Below are 17,418 nucleotides of genomic sequence, written 5' to 3'. Positions count from 1 at the left end.
TGTTTGTTTGTTTGTTTGTTTGTTTGAAGTAAGCTCCACACCCATGTGGAGCCAAACATGGGGCTTGAACTCAAACCCTGAGATCAAGACCTGAGCTGAGATCAAGAGTTGAGCCACCCAGGGACCCCAATGTTTGTAGTTTTTACTGCACTGGTGTCATGAAATTCATCCCTGAGTATTTCATGGTTTTGATCCCATTGTAAATGGTGTTTTTAACTTCCAATTTCCAAATGTTTCTTGCTGATTTTTGTAAACTGTCTTTATGTCCTGCGTCCTTGCTAAGCTCACTTATTAGTTTTAATAGGTTTGTTTTGGTTTAGTCCCAATAATTTTTTTAATAATCTTTGAAGGATTTTCTACATACACAATACAGTTTTACTTCTTCTTTCCCAAACTAAATGCCTATTTCTTTTTCTTTTTTTTAAATATTTTAAAGATAAGAGGATTTATTGCCCAGCAATTAAAAGTATTCAAACATGTATTTTTCTACATAACTTATTGTGAGGTGACCAATGTTAAATAAAATATTAATTTTCATCATCTGCTTCAATTTGGGTCTTCTTGACCAATTCTTCATTTTTCCTTCCAAATGCACGCTTTTGAGGCAATGAAGAATTTTTAACCACAATAGTTAGGGACTTGAACGTTCATTGGCAGCTTCTTATGCGCTCATTACATGCAGCTGTGTTCCTAGTGGTTTTATCACAGCCACCCTCTGAGACGTGTTTGGAAAACATCAGGATGACCTTCATTCATCTTCACTTCATAGTCTGTTGGACTTCGAAGAGCCCAGCGACTGGCCTGCAGACAGTGCCACCCAGCCCGCGTGGCGATGGGGCTTCACACGCCCTCCGCCTTCATCGGCCACACAGAAAGGCTCCTATTTATTTCTCTTGCCTATTGTAGGCTATTATACTGGCTAAGACCTCCTATTGATTGGAAGTGATGAGAACGAGCAGATTTGCCTTGTTCTTGACTTTGGGGGAAAACGTTCCTATCTATCTTTCTTAATAGCATCTTGTTCTGGGTTAACGGATAGTAGGATCTTTCCCTTTAACTGAGCATATCGATTATAGGGTTGGTTGTTCAGATTTTTCATGCTCCTTGCCTTGTCTCTGATTCTGCCAAGTATTTTGTTTGTGTTGCTTTTGTTTTGTTTTGCTTAGCTGTTTGTGTTTCGATTTTCTCTTTCATGTTATGGCTTTTTTCAAATGGACTTATATCACTTTTCTGACTGTTTTGTTTGAAAGTAAGGTACTCAAATTGCTGGTTAGCCCTCAAATCCTTTCTTGCTGGCTACTTGGCTGCCCCAGGTAAAGAATACATTTTCCAGCCTCTTTAGGGACTAGATGAGGTCATGTAATCAAGTTTTCATCAATAAAAGAGTGGAATTTATATGTGCTGCTTCTGACTCGTTTGCTTAACAACAAAACTGCTGTCCTAAACCTCCTGTTTTCCCTTCCTGCAGGCGGCAACACAGATGGCCCACGGTTAGGTAAAGACAATCTTTTAGGGGATGGCCAACCAATGAGATGAAAGGAAGCAGGCCTGTGAATGGCCCCTGGAACAAAGAGAAATTAACCTCTATCTTCCTTAGTCCACTCACTCCATTTGGGAGTCTCCTTGGTACAGCAACTTAGACTTTGTTCTAACTAATATCCCAAGTAATTCAAGCTGCTGAAGAGCTGCTTAGAAGCTTCGTGTGCATGAATGTTCATCCAGTGGTGGGTTTCTCTGTAAGGCAGTGACTCTCCGGATGCCAAGCACTGTTGTGTGTTCTGGGAATAGAACGATGAAGACGGCCAGCTAAACCTGCAGCTATCATAGAGCGTGCATTCTGACAGTCAGAGGAAGAAATTGTGGTTGGTTAGGGTAAACTTATACCACCTGAAGGATGCCGCTGTGGCTATCTCTGGTCATTTGATTGTACCAAGTGGAGACAAAGAAAGGGGGCAGAGAAGAGAGGAAATGCAGGAAAAAGAAGTTGAAAGAATCCAATCCTACTAGAATCCAGAAATGGGTCTAGTTTTGTTAAAATTAAGTGTCCATACACCACTTACGTCGTATCCTAGTTAAAAATGCAAAACCTGAATCTAATCATGAAGAAACATCAGACAAAACCAAAAAGAGAAATATGCTTTTTGTTTGTTTTGATGTAATAAAATACAAGGAAGGCTGAGGACAATTTTCAGATTAAAGGAGATTAAAGAGACATGAGAAATAAATATCATACCTAATATTAGACTGCATCCTGTATGGGGGTGGGGGTGTGTGGAGATTGCTATAAAGTTCATTATTGGGTCAATGGATAAAATTGGAATGCGGGGGATAAACTTACTTAAGTTATGTAAGAGGATGCCCCTATTGTTAGAAAATAGAAGATGGGAGGAGAGAGGGAGACAACAATGACAAAGCATATGGTGCAAAATGTTAGCCAAAGACGAATTTGAGTAAGGGAGATATGTGTTCTTTGTATCATTCTTGCCACTTTTCCAAATGTGTGTGTGTGTGTGTGTGTGTGTGTGTGTGTGTGTCCATCCGTCCAAGGTACACGGACTCTAACCCCAGCCCCTTTGCGAAACTGGTGCGTGACTGTGAATGAATCCCTTCCTCTCTCTAGTCCTCTTTTTCTAGTCCAGATGGTTTCTAAGATTCTTTCTGGTTCTGGCAATCAATGTCCCACGACTCAGGATATTTCCTGACAGGGCTTTGGAAAGATGGCCCCATCTGCCTCCCTCAAGGTCTCTCAGCCCATCAGTTATCTCCCCACAACTTTCTCCAGGATGCCCACCTGTCGTCCTAAATCAGCCGTAAACTTGCCCCGGCCCATCCCTGCCACCACCAGCCGCATCCCCAGCCACTCTTTCTGAGGCCCTAGGGCCCACCTCCTGGCAGGCTCCAGCACCCGTTCGGGACAGGCACGTGCATTTAACCCCAAGGAACTACAGCCCCCAAAAGGCTTTGCGACAATCTTTCGTCGTTTCCCACCAAAGAGGAAAGGGTTTTCAGCGCGGGCCGGACGCTGAATGTTTTTTTGGGAATTGTAGTTCATTTCCGAAGAGCCGGGGACAAGGGTAAGGCCGCAAGCCACCGTTCCCAGAACGCACAGCGCTCTTTCCCACCAATCGGAGGCCCGGATCTTGGAAGGGGGCGGGGAATAGAAGGAGCTGCCCAGCGCATGCGTGATACGTGTGGCTGGGGAATTCATGTGGAGGTCAGAGTGGGAGCAGGTGAGAATGGGGGGAAGGTTCTGGCAGGCGTCCGGGCGTCTCTGCAGATCCCTTCTGCGTTCCCATTCGCAATTTGGGTGGGCGGGGTGCGTGCGTTGGTCTGCCTCGTGTCGGAAGGGAGAGGGGGTGAGCCCGGGACGAGCCCGGGGTTGCTTCGAGCAAGGGAGGTGTGTATGGCGGCGGGGTGAGGAATAATCCAGAAGCTATTGGAAATGGAAAGGCTGAGGGGTCCGGACTGTGCGTCCTGGCCTCGGGTAAGGAACACTGAAGTGCACTGGAGTGAGCAAGGATGCCTCGGGTCCGAGAGGGAGGGAGGGAGGATTTGAATCTGAAGTGGACGACGACGCTGGGGCGGGGCATTAAAAAGTTCGGTGCGGGAGTAGATTCTAGTTAGTCAGTCGTGCTCCCGCCCACCCCGCCTCAGCCCCGCCCTCCCACTTCTTCCAGGGTTCTCCCTGGCAGTGTGGCTATGGGGAGCCTTTTTGCCCCGTTGATTCTGATATCTTGGTCCCGGAATGTCGCCCCCCTCCTGCTTCCCTAATAACAGGTTATTCTTAATACCTGATGGTGGAGAAGCACTACGGTGAGGAGTTAAGTGGTGTCTGCTAGACTTAGACCTCCAGGTTCTAATCCTGGTTCCCCCATGAAATGGCTATGTGATCGTCAGCTCTTCTTGTAACCTTGCTGTGTGCCTCGGTTTCCTCATCTGTAATAACCTGCTTCATAGGGGTTGGTGTGAGGATTAAATAATTGCCATTAGAAGACTGCCTCCTGGAATAAAAGCTAGCTGTTCCAACTTTTGCTGTTGGAATCACTATGTAGTGCATTCTTTGAGTTACTTTTCCAAACCAGAATTGTCCAGAACCAACCACATAGCCTTCGTTTTGGGGCCCGCTTGTCCAGGAAATGGAAGGGTGGTTTAGTGTGGTGTGGCGTTCTCTGTGGGTATCAAGCCCATGCCTCATTCCCGTTATTGAATCAAGTGCTCCAGACCCCTTTTCCTTAGTGGTAGAAAAAGAAGAGGGACGCCTGGGTGGCTCAGTCAGTTAAGCGTCTGCTTTCGGCTCAGGTCATGATCCCAGGGTCCTGGGATCAAGTCCCACATCGGACTTCCTGCTCAGCGGGGAGCCTGCTTCTCCCTCTCCTGCCTGCCGCTCCCCCTGCTTGTGCACACTCTCTCTCTCTCTCTGACAAATCAAATAAAATCTTTTTTAAAAAGTGGTAGAGAAAGAAGAAAGAAATAAAAAAAAATATAAAGGCAGAAGAATTGGTACTACCCAAGCTATAGAGTTATTTATTAGGTGTCCTTCAGTGCATGACTTAGAGCCCTCAAGAGTGGGGAAATAAATAGCCAGCTTGAGAAGTGAATATGGTGTCTCAGAGAGGGCTTTCTCTTAGAATTTTGGGATCAAATTATTGTGTTTGTCTTGTTTTTATCCCCATAGGTGTGAGTGGGTCCAGCAGAAGGAGACATGGCTGCCAAAGTGTTTGAGTCCATCGGCAAGTTCGGCCTGGCCTTAGCTGTTGCAGGAGGAGTGGTGAACTCTGCCTTGTATAATGGTGAGGCCCTGAGGGGTGGTGGGTCACTGCCCTTTGCTGGAGGATTTCCGTTGGTCTGCACAGCCCATGTGACACTCCTGGTGGCAGCCACTGTCTGTGAATGCGTCTGTGACCAAGAGGGTTACCTGCTGCCATCCCACGCTATATGGTTGCCTTGTCAATCAAGCCTCTGTCTTTCCTCGTAGCCATAGGTTCTCTCAGGGCCTTTCTTCCCAAAGGGTCTCCCAGTCTACTTGCGGGTTAAACGTTCCCAGTTGCTCTTGGTGGTTTGAAGCGACACTGCCGCAGAGGGTCAGGAGCGCACTGTTCACTGAAAAGGAGATCTCATCTGCTCCCTCCTGCCTTGTGTGGAATAACTCAGCAGGGGCTTCAGATCTTTGGTGCTCTAACCCAACCGGGCGCTTTTGCTCCGCTGCGTTTGGGTCATTCCAGACAAAATGTCTTCGAGGTGCGTTGCCCAGCTTTTGACAGTGTGGCAGGGGCTTAAGCTGACTTTTCTTCCACTTTCTTGTGTGACCTGAGGCAAGCCATTTCCGCCTCCCTAGGTCTCAGCTGCTGCTTTGATCGAGCAGTAGGACTGAACTGGTTTATCTTCCAACTCCGATAGTCTCTGGCTTTCATGGTTGGGAAGCAGCGGTAGATTGACCTGCCTCATGTGTGACTGACTGTCGCACAAGAGGAGGATTCCTTTCAGAGTGAAGATATTTGGAGCAACTCTAAAGTCCAGTAAGGCAGAGACAGAGCGCAGCTGACGAGAAAGCTTACTTGGTTTAAATGCCGCAGCTCTGTGCTCTGATCTTTGTAGCCACTCCGCACACCTGGGCAGTCCTCACCATCGCTGAGTTCTTTCTGAATCTAAAGAACAGCTCTGTTAACCCTTAAAACCTGAGAGAACCCAAGTTCTTGGAAAGAGTGGGACCTTCCGAATTTTAGGATTTCCATGGTTAGGGTGCTGCTTCTGGGAACACTGGCTTAAATTGGAACCGGGATGGAATGTGGTAACAGTGAAGACTCTGGTGAGTTTTGGAAAGAAGTTTTGGGAGGTGATTTCCTGAGAATGTGTTGGGGGATGGGATAGTCAGAAAATCAGCAGCCAGTTGTTTCAAGGAGAAGGGATGCTGAAGAACAGATCCTATTACCAGCGTCCTTGGGAAGACACTGGGGTGGGAGGGGATTGCTGAGTTTTGTGGCTATTTAGAAGGTGCTAGAGACCGGAAGTGCAGGAAGACAAAGCAGGAGAGGGGAGACTTAAGAGAAAGCACCAAGGAGCTTTCACAGATAGACTTTTTGGTCAAAAGATGGAGGGATTTTTCTGACTTGTCATTATTTTTGTCGTTGCTAGTGGATGCTGGGCACAGAGCTGTCATCTTTGACCGGTTCCGTGGAGTACAGGACATTGTGGTAGGAGAAGGGACTCACTTTCTCATCCCTTGGGTACAGAAACCTATTATCTTTGATTGCCGCTCTCGACCACGGAATGTGCCAGTGATCACTGGTAGCAAAGGTGAGTCTTGCCTGTGGGTCACATAAAGTAGAGGGTGTGGAAGGGTTGCCACAGGATCCAGAAAAAGCTGAACGTCCCCTAATAAGAATTCCTTGCGTATTTTTCCAGGAGAATTTTAGCGCAGATTCATAGGAATACGGACCTCAGGTAGACACACAGCTGTACAAATTTAGAGAAATACACAAAGGCCTATTTAAGAAGTTAGGTAGCGCTCCAGTTTTAAAGAAATCTAAAAGTGCCTTTGCTCCCTCGGTTGACCCTTCCCGTCGGTTCTCGTTCCCCAGTCTGACCATGTAAACCAGGCTCCATCCATTCCCTGTGCCTTCACGGCCGACTTACCGTTTGCCTTATTCTCCAAGGCCTCTGTTGCCAGCAGTGCTGGCCTCACACTGTTACCTGTTTGTTTTTTTCCCAAAGAGAGGGAGAGAGAATCTTAAGCAGGCTCCATGCCCAGCGTGGAGCCCAACCCAGGGCTCGATCCCACGACCCTGAGATCATGACCTGAGCCGAAATCAAGAGTCGGCCGCTCAGCTGACTGCACCACCCAGGGGCCCCTCACACTGTGATCTCAATAGGCGGGGGCCCGAGTCCCTGAGAGCAGTCCCCTGGCGGCCGTCACCGCTGTGCCACCGTCCTCCACTGAGAGATGCCCAGGCAGTGAGTGGAATAGCAGGCGTGGCTCAGCGGTGACATTTCTGCGCAGCAAGAGGCAAGGGTCGTGTGGACGTTGGTTTTTGATCTTGGTCACACTTGATGCCTTCAGTGCTGTTCCCCAGCAGATGGCGTGCTTACTGTGACCGTACCAGGGTTTGTGCTGGGTCACAGGGTGGGGGTGGTTCAGAGATAACTGAAGCGGGGGCCTCTGGGAGCTCAGTCCCCCTAGGGGCATAGACGTGTGAACCGGCGGTTACAGTGAGCGTGGTGAGTTCTAGAGCCAAGGGCATGGGGCGGAGGGGAGCAGAGAAGAGAACGACTGGCCCCCGCAGGTGGCTGTGAGGGCTCCCGGGAGGAACTTGGTGTGAGCTGGGACCGTAGTAAGAGATGCGTGTCAGGCAGAGGCAGGCCGGGTGAATTGGCGTTGCGCAACCTGGCCTGTAGCTCCTGGCCCGGCGAGGGTCTGGCCGGCCTCCCACAAGAGATCAAAGGTGGGTTGGGGTTAATCGAGAAAAATAAAATTTTAACTTAAAGTGTAGCTCTAAACTCCCACCCCTTGGGCGCTGCTTTCTCTGCTGGTTTACAACCGTTGTAAGGATACGTTACTTGCTCATCTTCAAAACCATTGATAGGAATTTCCAGAGATCAGGAGCTAGTGCGCAGGCTCTCCCGCTTCTCTGGGTGCCGGGTTCAGAACTAGGCCGTGGGCGCCTGGCCCTATATCCTTGATGACTGCCAGCACACTGACAGTGCTTTAGCCTCAGGCAGGCCCGCATGGTCAGGGGACGTTGTGACTGACGTCGTGCGCCCTCCTGCCCTCCTTCGCCTGGGCCGAGTAATGACAAGCGTGCTCCAGAAGAGTCTGACGGCCCCTTACGTCTGGTGTGCATCTGACGCAGTGCTGTTACAGCTCATGTCTCCTTCCCCTTGCCCCAGCGTTCCAGGAAGGCAGATGAAGTCACCCCCATTCTGATGGACAAGGAAATAAGCCGAGATTGGCTAAGGCGTAGTGAGGTCACATCATTAGTAAACAGCGGGGTAGGACCGCAGCCCCGGCCTTTGGACTGCTGGTGCAGCCCGAGCGGCCTGTTTCCACTGGACCCATGATAACCTCTCCAGGGCATCCTCCTGACTGGGCCCTTGGAAAGGCTGCCCCTGAAAATTCTTGGCATTGGCCTGTGTTCTGAAAACATGCGCCGTTTCAGACATCCCACGGTACCCCTCAGGCGTGCAAGCCAAATCGCTTCTATCAGAGGGCATGCAGAACATACCGAAAAGCTGTCATCACTACGGACCTTTAAGAATCCCTAGGTCTGCAGCTCTGCTGGGTTCTGTACCAAGGGAGCTGTTTGCACAGGGGCTCTTCCTCTCTCGGGTCTTAACATCAGCAACTTCGCTTACGAATTACAGCAGACGGAAGGTAGGCGAGGTCACCTGCAAGGCCACCGTGATTTTTATTTGTAACCCCAGCGTCCGTGCCCCCTCAGATTTGCAGAACGTCAACATCACCCTGCGCATCCTCTTCCGGCCAGTTGCCAGCCAGCTTCCCCGCATCTTCACCAGCATCGGGGAGGACTACGATGAGCGGGTGCTGCCGTCCATCACCACGGAGATCCTCAAGTCGGTGGTGGTGAGCGACAGGGCCTTAGCCTGGAGCCCGGCCCCCAAGACCTAGGCGGCAGGGAGAGAGTGGCAGTGGGCGGGTTGGGACGTGGCGGGTAGTTCTCCTGGCCTTTCTGCTTCCTCGTCATCCTGACTGGCTCCTCTGCCCTCCTTTGGAACCAGGCTCGCTTTGATGCTGGAGAACTGATCACCCAGAGAGAGCTGGTCTCCAGACAGGTGAGCGATGACCTCACGGAGCGAGCAGCCACCTTTGGGCTCATCCTGGATGACGTGTCCTTGGTAAGATCCTGGCGGAGCCTGTTGGGGAAGGGGCTGCGGGTCTTGTGCAGGGGCTTGGCTCCGTCTCTGGGTGGACACTGTTGGTCCTGCCTTCCACTTTCCTAGATGTGAGACTCAAGAATGTGGAACCTTCTTGACTGTGAGGCAGTCTCCTTGGGTTTGTTTTCAGATGAGGGTTCTTTTTTCCCCTCTGCCACACACGTTTTTCTTCTGACTTCTAGCCCTACCCGATCTAGGGTCCCTAACCACTAGATTTTTCACCTCCCCAACACGGCGAGTGTTCCCCGGAGCTCCCTAGGAAGTAACGTCTTGCTAGCCCTGTTTGACGCAGGAAGAAAGTGCCTGGTGAGGCTAGAGAGGGCTCTGAGCTCTTTCTCCCTAGTGCAGACCTCCCAGTCTGACGCCCGAGAATTTCCCGACACTTAGGATCTGAAGTTCAGGGAAGTGAGCTCTGGGAACCCCCGGTGAAAGGCGATAGAGTGTAAATGAGTGGTTCTGCCCCCCAAAGCCTGGCGTGGGGGGCAGGGGACATCTCGGAGGTATAAGCTAGCCTCTGGGGACCGCATAGCGTGTGTATTTATAGGACGTTGAATGCCATAACTCCGACAGAAAGCAATACAGGGAGGATAGCGTTTCAGATCAAGGAGGGTGAGGGGAAGGGTCGTGTTTCTAGATTCTCTGGGAAAAATCATTTGGAGTGATTTGTTCGGGTAGCGAGGTAGAGTGTTTCCTGTTCATTCTCCTGTGCGTCGCAAGGGAGAGGCACCGGTTCCCCCACAGGCTCTGTGCAGCTGTTCAAACAGCCGCGCTCCGCAGCACCCCGCTAACCCGCAGGGTGCAGCCCCACCTCGCACCGGTTGCCGGCAGCAAGAGGGTCTTCGGGCTCCCTCTACTGGCAGGATGCCAGGCTGCAGCGTGCGGCCGCGGTCGTTCCTCAGGCCGCTGGCCCGCTCACTGTTCACCTAGTCACCTCGGCTGTGAGAAGATGCAAGTAAAAACCTGAGGAGGGGCTTGGCGTTTCACTAGACTTTAACCACATACTCCATTCTGGGGAAATGTGGGCTGACCACAAGAAACCCTATCTAAGAGGTGTGAGAAGAAAATTAGATTTCATGGGGAATTTGCTGCCCTCACCTGGCCCTCTGAGAAAGAAACTTTATTCCTTAATTACACATTTCATTTTTCACTTCTCAGGACTGTATTTCCTTCCCCAGACTTTGAACACGAGTCCAGAAATGGAACAGGCGACGTAAAACAGCTGCAGTTTGAGAGCGAGGCGTGTTAAAAGTTGTGGAAGACAGGGGGACTAGGATTTACTCCTGAGAAGTTTTGAGCTGCTTATGTTTTTCTTGGGGTTTTTTTTTCTTCTTTTTTTAAAGCAGAGTTTGGGAGGGTCAAGGAGGAGAGGGGGCAAATAGATTTTGATAGCAAAACCAATACCATCCTTCCTTTCATGTCTTGCTTTTTAATAAAAAGTTGGATAGATGAGTTCAAGTTGCCGTAGACCAGGGGGGGCGCCTGGGTGGCACAGCGGTTAAGCGTCTGCCTTTGGCTTGGGGCGTGATCCCGGCGTTATGGGATCGAGCCCCACATCAGGCTCCTCCGCTATGAGCCTGCTTCTTCCTCTCCCGCTCCCCCTGCTCGTGTTCCCTCTCTCGCTGGCTGTCTCTATCTCTTCAAATAAATAAATAAAATCTTAAAAAAAAAAAAAGTTGCCCTAGACCAGGCATCAGGAGTTGAGCTCCGTCCCGTTTCCGCTATCACTGCAGACCATCGTCTCAGCCAAGTCTCAGTGATACGTGTCAGTAGAGAAGGTCTGTGGGTAGTCAGAGTTGTAAACCCTCACCCTAGCAATAGCTTTCCCTGCCTCCTCTCTTAAACCCTTTACCAGAAGCACTCACACGTGGGGAATACCATGATTTGCGTTCCACCGTCTCTCATCCTCTTCCTGTTTTGCGGTGGGGCTGCTGTGAGAAAGAAGCGGACTGGTTAAGCCATAAGCAGAGAGCATCACGCCCTCGAATCCCTGAGAACCAGCTGCATCCTTCCCTCTCAGGGGCTCAGTTTTCCATCTGGCCTCTCGGGGGGCTCTGAACAGGCCATCAGAGGACCTTGGATGAGCACTAGTCGGAGGCGGGGGTCCTGGAGCCCACAGTCTCCTCCCCTTGGGAGGGGTCAGTTGAGCAGGTACCTTCTGGTGCCCACGGGCTGTTTCCCGTGTGAGATCTGCACACCGCGGGCGACAGAATGACGTGCAGGCACCGTTGAGGCGGCCGAGGCTTCTGGGCTGTGAGCTCTGCTTGGCCACGGATGTGGAGGTGGAAGGGTGTTCTGGCCTCACAGAGGCCTCCAGCTGCCAGAGCCTTTCGTGGCCTCTTCCTTCCAGTGGTTGGGTGGGGGGCCTCGCAGCAGCGCTGCCTGAGCAATGACCCTGCCTCATCTCGCGCGCCCTCTCTCCCCTTAGACGCATCTGACCTTCGGGAAGGAGTTCACAGAAGCGGTGGAAGCCAAGCAGGTGGCTCAGCAGGAAGCAGAGAGGGCCAGGTTCGTGGTGGAGAAGGTGAGCGTTCAGCCAGATGGCAGGAGCCTCTCCCCCCTTTCTCCTGTGCTCGGCCTCCCCGTCTGCTGGGTGGCCTGGAAATTCATCAGCTGTCATCTCTCCTTCCGGGATCATCGGAAGGGGATTGAGGGAACCGTCTTCCTGCGATTGGTTCCAGAGTCTTTGGGGGCTAGTCAGGGAGATGTGAAGTTATGTTCCGAAATCACCGAAGGGTCATTTTTCTTCCACTTCCCTAAGATCAGAAACATTCTCCTGCAAATAAAAATGTTTTCTCCTGGAATATTTTCAGCTTCACTGCGAAGTCATTTTTAACCGTGGTCTCACAGTGAAAGCTGACAGCAAAAAGGATCAAACGTTGCACCAGATGTGCTGTCGTCACTGGCTTTTTTTCAAGCCCTAAATCCATCCAGATGGAGCCGAGTGTGGTGGGACACACTGTATTTGCATAGCAGCCCGGTCTTCGCAAAGGTGTATTTATTTCTTGCTGTCCCTTCTCCCCAGTGCTAGTTTTTCTTGGGTTAGTCCTAATCCAAGAGCCCTTAGTCCTTTGAAGCAGGGAAAAGAGCGATGTATGGGGGGCCAACATTTAGTTTTAGGGAATGTAAACTCCTTGTGGGTAGGAACTGTCTTGCTTTTTTTCTTTTCCCCCCTATCTGCAGAGCCTAGAACATGTCTAAGACCGTACCTGGTAATACTTAGGAGGTGCTCGGTTAACATTTGTTGATAACCGTACCCTCCTCCCATGACCAAGTCGTGCACTGCAGATAGAGGTCAGTCTGTTGATACGGGTAGGGAGAGCCTGGAGAGCTCGTTCTGGTGCCTGGGTTCCTGGTCAGGAACCAGGTTAGCTCAGGGCCAACTCGGGAGTGTCACACGTGCCTGCTCTGTTTCCTCAAACTGGTGTGTTTGGGAAAAGTCACTTTGACTTGGGACTGGAGGGAAAGGCGAGCCTGAGGGTGGCCTCTACCTCTTCTCCCTCTCCTGTTTTCCTCCTCCTGGCACAGAGTAAGGTGGCTGGGCTGGATTGCTGTTAACGTTAATGAGGACTTTGAAATAAGACAGGTACTTACGCAGCCAACAGAAATGTGTCCCCACGACAAGGGGAAGTGGACAGCGCGTTGCAGGGAAGAGGAGGGTGGGGTGGACAGTGCTCGTTGAGCCCGTCTCTGGAGGAGGGGGAGGTCGAGTCCCAGAGTTCCTTCGGGAGCCAGTGAGGGTGTGTGGCCTGGTCCTTCCAAGGCCGCCGCCTGCCATCCAGCACCCTAAGGTGTGGTCTTGCTCTCGCCCCCGCCTCCACTGTCCTAGGCTGAGCAGCAGAAGAAGGCGGCCATCATCTCCGCCGAGGGCGACTCCAAGGCCGCCGAGCTGATCGCCAACTCGCTCGCCACCGCGGGCGATGGCCTCATTGAGCTGCGCAAGCTGGAGGCCGCCGAGGACATCGCGTACCAGCTGTCGCGTTCTCGGAACATCACCTACCTGCCGGCCGGGCAGTCCGTGCTCCTGCAGCTGCCCCAGTGAGGCCCGCCCGGGCCCAGCCCCGACCACTCTGCACACTGCGGTCCTTCCGCCCCCGCCCCCACCCCAGAAATCACTGTGACATTTCATGATTGGCTTAAAGTGAAGGAAATAAAAGTGAAATCACTTCAGATCTCTCATTAGCAGACGAAGCTTTTTCATTCTCCCCATTTCCATCCACTTTTTGATCCGCCTCCCTCCCCCGAATTGCCAAGTGCCTACGCAGCCCGGGGCCCGCTGGCGCTCCGGCCCAGGCCGGTGGTTGGCAGGGGAGAGGCGGGGCCGTTGCGCCCTGGGCCCGGGGGCACTTGGAGCCTCCAGCCTGTCGTGCAGGTGGGATTTGAGGAAGACGGCCCACGCGGCTGAACAGAAAGCACAGGTCTCCGTGTGTCCCAGCCGTTCCTCCACGGACTCCACTAAGAGCTGCAGGGGAGGGTCAGAGGAAGTCATCTGTTTGTCTCCATAAGGCTGATTCTCTTGAACCGCGGGGCCAGCGGAAGCAGGTGTGAACAGGGGGCACGGACTGAAGGATCTGCCCCCGTGAAGGTGGGTGGGCCTGATGCGCTGCCCCCCAGGGTCCTGCCGCCAGGATGGACTTGGAGCGCAAGTGAGAGGGCCTGGCCGGAGATGTGAGTCCCATTGAAGACTTCCTCTCCACCCCCCACCTCGGTGTCTCCAAGTCCCCGACGGAGTTCCAGCCTGAAGGATTGCATCCTGCCGAGTCTGAACACGCCTGCCAAAGCCGTGTGCGTCCTGCGTTCCTGGCTCCCGCGTTCAGAGACTGCCCTTCCAGAGGGCTCTGTGCCTGTGCTTTGAAGGAAATGGCCGTGGGAAGAACACAAATGTGTGTAAACTGCTGTCAATAAATGACACCCAGAACCTTGCAGCTCAGTCTTACGGGTTTGCTTTTTTGTTTGTGGGAGCCGTGGGATCGGAACAGAGCATTCCAGCCGTCTCTGTGTGCACGTGTTTGCATCGCCAGCTGGGACAGACTCTCTGGCAAGGCTGAGAACGCTTTGGTTTCAGAAAACAGCTTTGTGCTGTGTTCCAGGTCCATCCCCAGCCTGAAATGAGTCTCTGTGGTGTCAGGTGAGGTTTGTCGTAGGATGGGTTCTTGGGGGGCCACGTGAGTGGAGGTGAGCGGCCTTTCCTCTGTGGCTTCTGGTAGCACCGCTCCTAAGCAGGAGCCGTGGGCTTGCCCAGCAGCCCGTCAGCAGTGTCTGCCCCTCGCGGGAGGGGGGCGGACAGCACAGGAGACAGGAGACAGGTCGATGTTGACATTCGTTAAATGGCTTCAGGTGCTCTGCGGTGGGTTTATCTGGCTTATCCTGTTTGGCTTTGATGTAGAAATGACTTGGCATTTGAGGGGTCCAGCTTGGTCCATTTTGGATGGTGGGGAGGGAAAGCAGACCCATCACTGAGATACGAACCAGTCACTCACCTGAAATTTTCCAGACACAAGACGGGGACAAGTGCAGTGAGCACTCAGCAGACGATGCTTTGATCTCTGCGCTCATTTTAACCCCTGGGCTCGCCACCCGGCCACGGAGAGTGGTCTTGAAGAGGACTCTGCAGGCTGGTCTCTGACCTGTATTCACATTCCCCCCCCCCCCGAGTGAGGGCCGGTGGTCAGCTGGGAAAAGCAGAGACCCAGTCCCCCCATCCGTGCACCTGCTCCCCTCCCAGGGCCTTCGAGTGGGAGTCCAGTCCCCGTTGCCCTGGAGCGCTCCGAAAGTGTGATGGGCCTGGCTAAACCTCGCACCAAAGCCTGGTCCTGCCTGACACCTGTGAACACCCCCCATCTAGCCCAGCTCCCTCACCTGCCCTGGCACCCTTCATCTCGGGGTGGCCCTTTCTACTCGGTTCGTTGCTGTAGGAGCAGTGAGGCCTGTGAATGATGAGGAGCCTGTACTCCGGGCTCAACACAGCCCCGAGCAGAGAGCAGAATGTCTCAATAGCTTCCAGATGGGCTTCCTCCTTTCCTGCTGTTCATTGCTGTGGACACCCCCGTGGGGGGGATGGGGGGAGAGGGCGGCAAAGGGGCAGGGCGGCAGACCCCCCCCTCCCCAGGCCCTTTATAAAAAGAGCAGTTGTGTTTCTTACACTTGGTGGGAGATTGGGTTTCCTCCTCCAGGTGTCTGCAGGGGGGCCCTCCCACAGCTTGTGGGTCCCGTCCGCCTCCAGGCCGGCCCTTCCAGCCGCAGACAGGTTCCTGCTGGTGTGGCCTTTAGCTGGCCTGCCCTGGATGATGCCACTGGCAGCCCGGGGGCCTCCTTCTGCCTTGACTTCCGCCAAGTCATTATTTCCACAAAATGTTCAAGTGATGTTAACTGGCTCCTTAGCCCCAGAGCTCCCTGATGGCCTCGGGCTTTCTCCAGAAGTTGCCACAATGGGCCTTTATCAGCTTGGGATTCTCTGGGCCGTGGATCAAAAGCCATGTCCTGTCCTGGCCAGGGAAAGGCCAGGGTAGGGAGTGCCTCCCTCCCTGTCTCCTTGGGTCAGGCTGAATTGCTTCCTTGTTTGCGCACTGAGAGCTCGCTGCTTATTAAGGCAGCAGTAGGACCCTGGATAGGCAGGGGAGAGAAGAATTCTCAAAGGGTTGCCTTTTCCTTCCTTATGCTAGTTTGACACAAATTCTGCCAGTGTGGACCAAGGGGGGAGGACTTGCACTGTGGCCGTCCCCAGGTGGGTTGATTTGAAAGACAGGAAGAGGCCATGGAATATTAGTCAAATCCTGATTTAGCAAATGCTATTCTAATAGGCCATTCCAGCAATCAGCAGGGCGATGTGCCGTTAGGACCTCCCCTTGACCTTTGACATCCACCAATAATTGTGAGCAAAGCAGCCCACCCTGACTGAAGATAACTTGGGTGGAAAGGTCGCAAGAGGTTGTAACATTTCCCTCCCTTTCTTAGGCCTTCCATTCATCCTGCACACGGTTCCAAACGTCATGTTTCTAAAGCAGATCTCCTGGAAAACCTTCAACGGCCACTCCTTGCTCCCTTCGTAAAGTACAAGGTCTTGTCCTGACATTCGAGGCCCTCCATGGTCCGGCTACCCCTGGCTACCTTTCTAGTCCAAGTTTGTATTTTCCTGCTTGCTTTCACAAACCAACCTAGTGGCCCCAGTGGGGTGGGGAGCGTTGAGAACACCAGCAGCTACTGGTATTGGGGGGGGGGGTGGCAGGGATGCCACGAGACCTACTTTGTATGGGCCAGACTCCTTCTACGAAGAATTGCCCCCAAAGTAATGCCAATAACACCCTCCCCATTGAAAACACAGGCCAAACTGAGTTCTTGTCTACACACCCCCATGCTTTCCCTGCACCCTCTTCGCTCAGTGTCACTTCACCCTGGAGAGCCCTTCCCCCACGTTTCACAGGTCCAGTTATCCCCATCCTCCAAACTTTCTCTTCTGGAGAACATCTGCGAAGTCCCCTCTGCCCCCATTCATGGCCTCTACCTTGCCTGGATTCCTGTCCACAGTCGCATGAGGCATTTAGCACTCTCCTCGTTGGGTTGTAGTGTGTGTGTTCTCTCCTACGCCACGTTTATAAAGGGCAGGACCTTCATATGATTGAATATTCCCCCTTCTCCTTCTTTCCCCCAACCACTGCCTGATCTTTTCCCCAAGTTGAAGGTCCCTGGCTCTTGGCGGGAGCTCCTGAGTGTTTGCCGAAGAAACAGATGAAGGATCGAGGTTTGGGCGGAGGGTCAGAAGCCGGGCCTCTGAGCTCTTCTCCCACACCGTCACATTAAGTTACTTCAAGGTCCTCTGGATCGGAGGCTCGGGGTCCGGCAGGCCAACCCCTCCACTGATGCGCCCCCCTCCCCAGGCCGACTTTCCAGTGTCCTCACTCTTGCTTCAAACGGCTTCCGTGTGGGACTCTCCCCTCGCCGCTGCCTGCCCGCAGCTCAGTCCCTCCTGCTTCTGTCTGGAACTTCTCTCTCTCTCCCTCCTTCAGTCCCTGTCCTTCTCCCTGTCTTGAGTCCAACTTAAAATCCCTCCTCTCCGGAAATTCGCTTCTGGCCGACTCGCCCAGCTTTCCTAGCATATAAGGTCTCCCTTTATGCTGGCTCTGGACCGCCCGCAACACAGGGATTGAGAATTCAACATGAAAAGAGCCATGAGGCCTGCCCGAGCTGGTCGAGGCTGGGATGCTTTGGCAAGGCCGGATGCCCAGAGCTGGAAGAGAGAACGTGGAAATGTACTGGCGCTGGGAAACCACTTTATAGGTGAGAGAGAACCCCTTTGCACAGAACCCTGGGTGGATAGGGAGGAGGGGATCTTTCCAGCACCCTCCAATCAAGCTGCTTTGGAAGAGAGAGAAAAGCCGAAAGGACAAGGCCACTTTGGGAGAGCTGAAAACTGTTGTCACCCCTGAAGCCTAAGCCAAGCCATCCGGATTAACCAGAAAGCCCAGGGTGTAGCAAAGGTTCGGACCGTGTGAGTTCGGCTGAATTAGCTGCAAACACTTGCTTGGGTCAGGGACT

The 17,418-nt window shown here is 52.6% G+C and overlaps 1 protein-coding gene across 2 annotated transcripts; it reads left to right on the top strand.

Annotated features, from left to right (window-relative positions):
• The first annotated feature begins 3,140 nt into the window (after positions 1-3,140).
• Positions 3,141-13,058, top strand: PHB1 (prohibitin 1). Of its 2 annotated transcripts, XM_026513107.4 has the most exons (7): positions 3,141-3,230; positions 4,676-4,790; positions 6,133-6,294; positions 8,436-8,578; positions 8,734-8,850; positions 11,315-11,410; positions 12,716-13,058. In XM_026513107.4, the coding sequence occupies exons 2-7, from the start codon at positions 4,703-4,705 to the stop codon at positions 12,926-12,928; spliced, it is 819 nt and encodes a 272-aa protein (XP_026368892.1). In that variant the 5' UTR covers positions 3,141-3,230; positions 4,676-4,702; the 3' UTR covers positions 12,929-13,058. The 2 variants fall into 2 exon arrangements, with proteins under 2 accessions (XP_026368892.1, XP_057174084.1); XM_057318101.1 differs by having other exon boundaries at positions 11,315-13,058.
• The last annotated feature ends 4,360 nt before the right edge of the window (positions 13,059-17,418 follow it).

Source organism: Ursus arctos, unplaced genomic scaffold (genome assembly GCF_023065955.2).
Source record: "Ursus arctos isolate Adak ecotype North America unplaced genomic scaffold, UrsArc2.0 scaffold_24, whole genome shotgun sequence".
NCBI lineage: Eukaryota > Metazoa > Chordata > Mammalia > Carnivora > Ursidae > Ursus > Ursus arctos.
The sequence above is the reverse complement of the archived record's forward strand: the minus strand, read 5'-3'. Positions and strand labels throughout refer to the sequence as shown.